At 73.3% G+C, this 1,441-nt stretch overlaps 1 protein-coding gene across 1 annotated transcript in view; it reads left to right on the top strand.

Moving 5' to 3' along the window:
• OSCP1 (organic solute carrier partner 1) overlaps window positions 1-1,441 on the top strand; it is an 18,872-nt gene continuing 17,431 nt past the window's right edge. Inside the window, 2 exon segments of the mRNA XM_054011787.1 lie at window positions 1-132; window positions 135-173. Coding sequence (XP_053867762.1) covers window positions 63-132; window positions 135-173 — 109 coding nt within the window. The 5' untranslated portion in view covers window positions 1-62.

Raw genomic sequence — 1,441 nt, 5'->3', positions numbered from 1 at the left:
TTCCGGGAGCCTGGAGCCGCGGCTGCGAGGGACGGGCCCCGCGGCCCCGGCCGGACACGGCCATGTCGGCCCGCACGCTGCCGCTGCTCTTCCTCAACCTGGGCGGGGAGATGCTCTACATCCTGGACCAGCGCTGCGGGCCCAGAGCATCCCCGGGGAGAAGGCCCGCAAAGGTGAGGGCCGGGGCCCGCCCCCCCCCGCCCCCACAGCATCTCCGCCCCCCGCTACAGCATCCCTGGGGGCCACCCCCCCCACCACCTCCACAGCATCCCCGGGGCCGCCCCCCCATCGCCACAGCATCCCCCGGGGGCTCCCCCCTGCCCCCCCCACAGCATCCCCGCCCTCCCCCCCCCCACAGCATCCCCGGGGCCCCCCGCCCCTTCCCAGAGCATCCCTGGGGGCCACCCCCCCCACCACCCGCCACAGCATCCCCGGCCCCCCCCCACAGCATCCCCGTGGCCGCCCCCCCCATTGCCACAGCATTCTCCGCCCCCCCCCCCCCACAGCATCCCCGGGGCCGCCCCCCCCATCGCCACAGCATCCGCCCCCCCCCCCCCAGCATCCCCGGGACCCGCCCCCCCCCCATCGCCACAGCATCCCCGCCCCCCCACAGCATCCCCGGGGCCGGCCCCCCCCCATCCCACAGCACAGCCAGCATCCCCGGGGGGCCGCCCGCCCCCCATCGCCACAGCAATCCCCGCCCCCCCCATCGCCACAAAGCATCCCCGGGGGCCGCCCCCCCCATCGCCACAGCATCCCCGGGGCCGCCCCCCCCCCACCATCGCCACAGCATCCCCGCCCCCCCCATCGCCACAGCATCCCCGGGGGCCGCCCCCCCCATCGCCACAGCATCCCCGGGGGCCGCCCCCCGCCCCTTCCCTGGGGAGAAGGCCCGCAAAGGTGAGAGCCCAGGCCCGGGGCCCCCCCACCTATCACAGCATCCCCGGGGGGCTGCCCCCTGCCCCTACAGCATCCCTGGGGCCCGTCTCCCCTGCCTCTTCCCAGAGCATCCCCAGGGGCTGCCCACTGCTACAGCATCCCTGGGGGGCTGCCCTCCTGCCCCCCCACCCATTCCCAGACATCCACAGGGGGTCGCCCCCACCTATTGCCAAAGCATCCCTGGGGGCTGCCCCTGCCCCTTCTTAGAGCATCCCCCAGGGGCCTGCCCCCCCGCCCCCTTCCTATAGCATCCCTATGAGGCAGGCCCCCAAAGGTGACAGCCCTGTCCTAGGGGACAGCCCTGAGCATCCCTGAGAAGGGCCACAAAAGTGAGGCCTGTGGCAAGACTGCCCTGGTGCTACTCTGCCCACCCCCCATGAATTGCTTTAGAGCCACACACCCCACTATTGCAGTCTGTGTATCACAACCTAGGCTGAAAGTGGGAGTGAGGTGTAGGGACTGGAGCATGTGGGAAGGTCAGGGCTCTTTAGAGGAGGCAACA

The sequence above is a fragment of the Malaclemys terrapin genome, chromosome 22 (genome assembly GCF_027887155.1).
Source record: "Malaclemys terrapin pileata isolate rMalTer1 chromosome 22, rMalTer1.hap1, whole genome shotgun sequence".
NCBI classification, from domain to species: Eukaryota; Metazoa; Chordata; order Testudines; family Emydidae; genus Malaclemys; species Malaclemys terrapin.
Note: the sequence above shows the minus strand (reverse complement) of the source record. Positions and strands in the feature narration are given on the sequence as shown.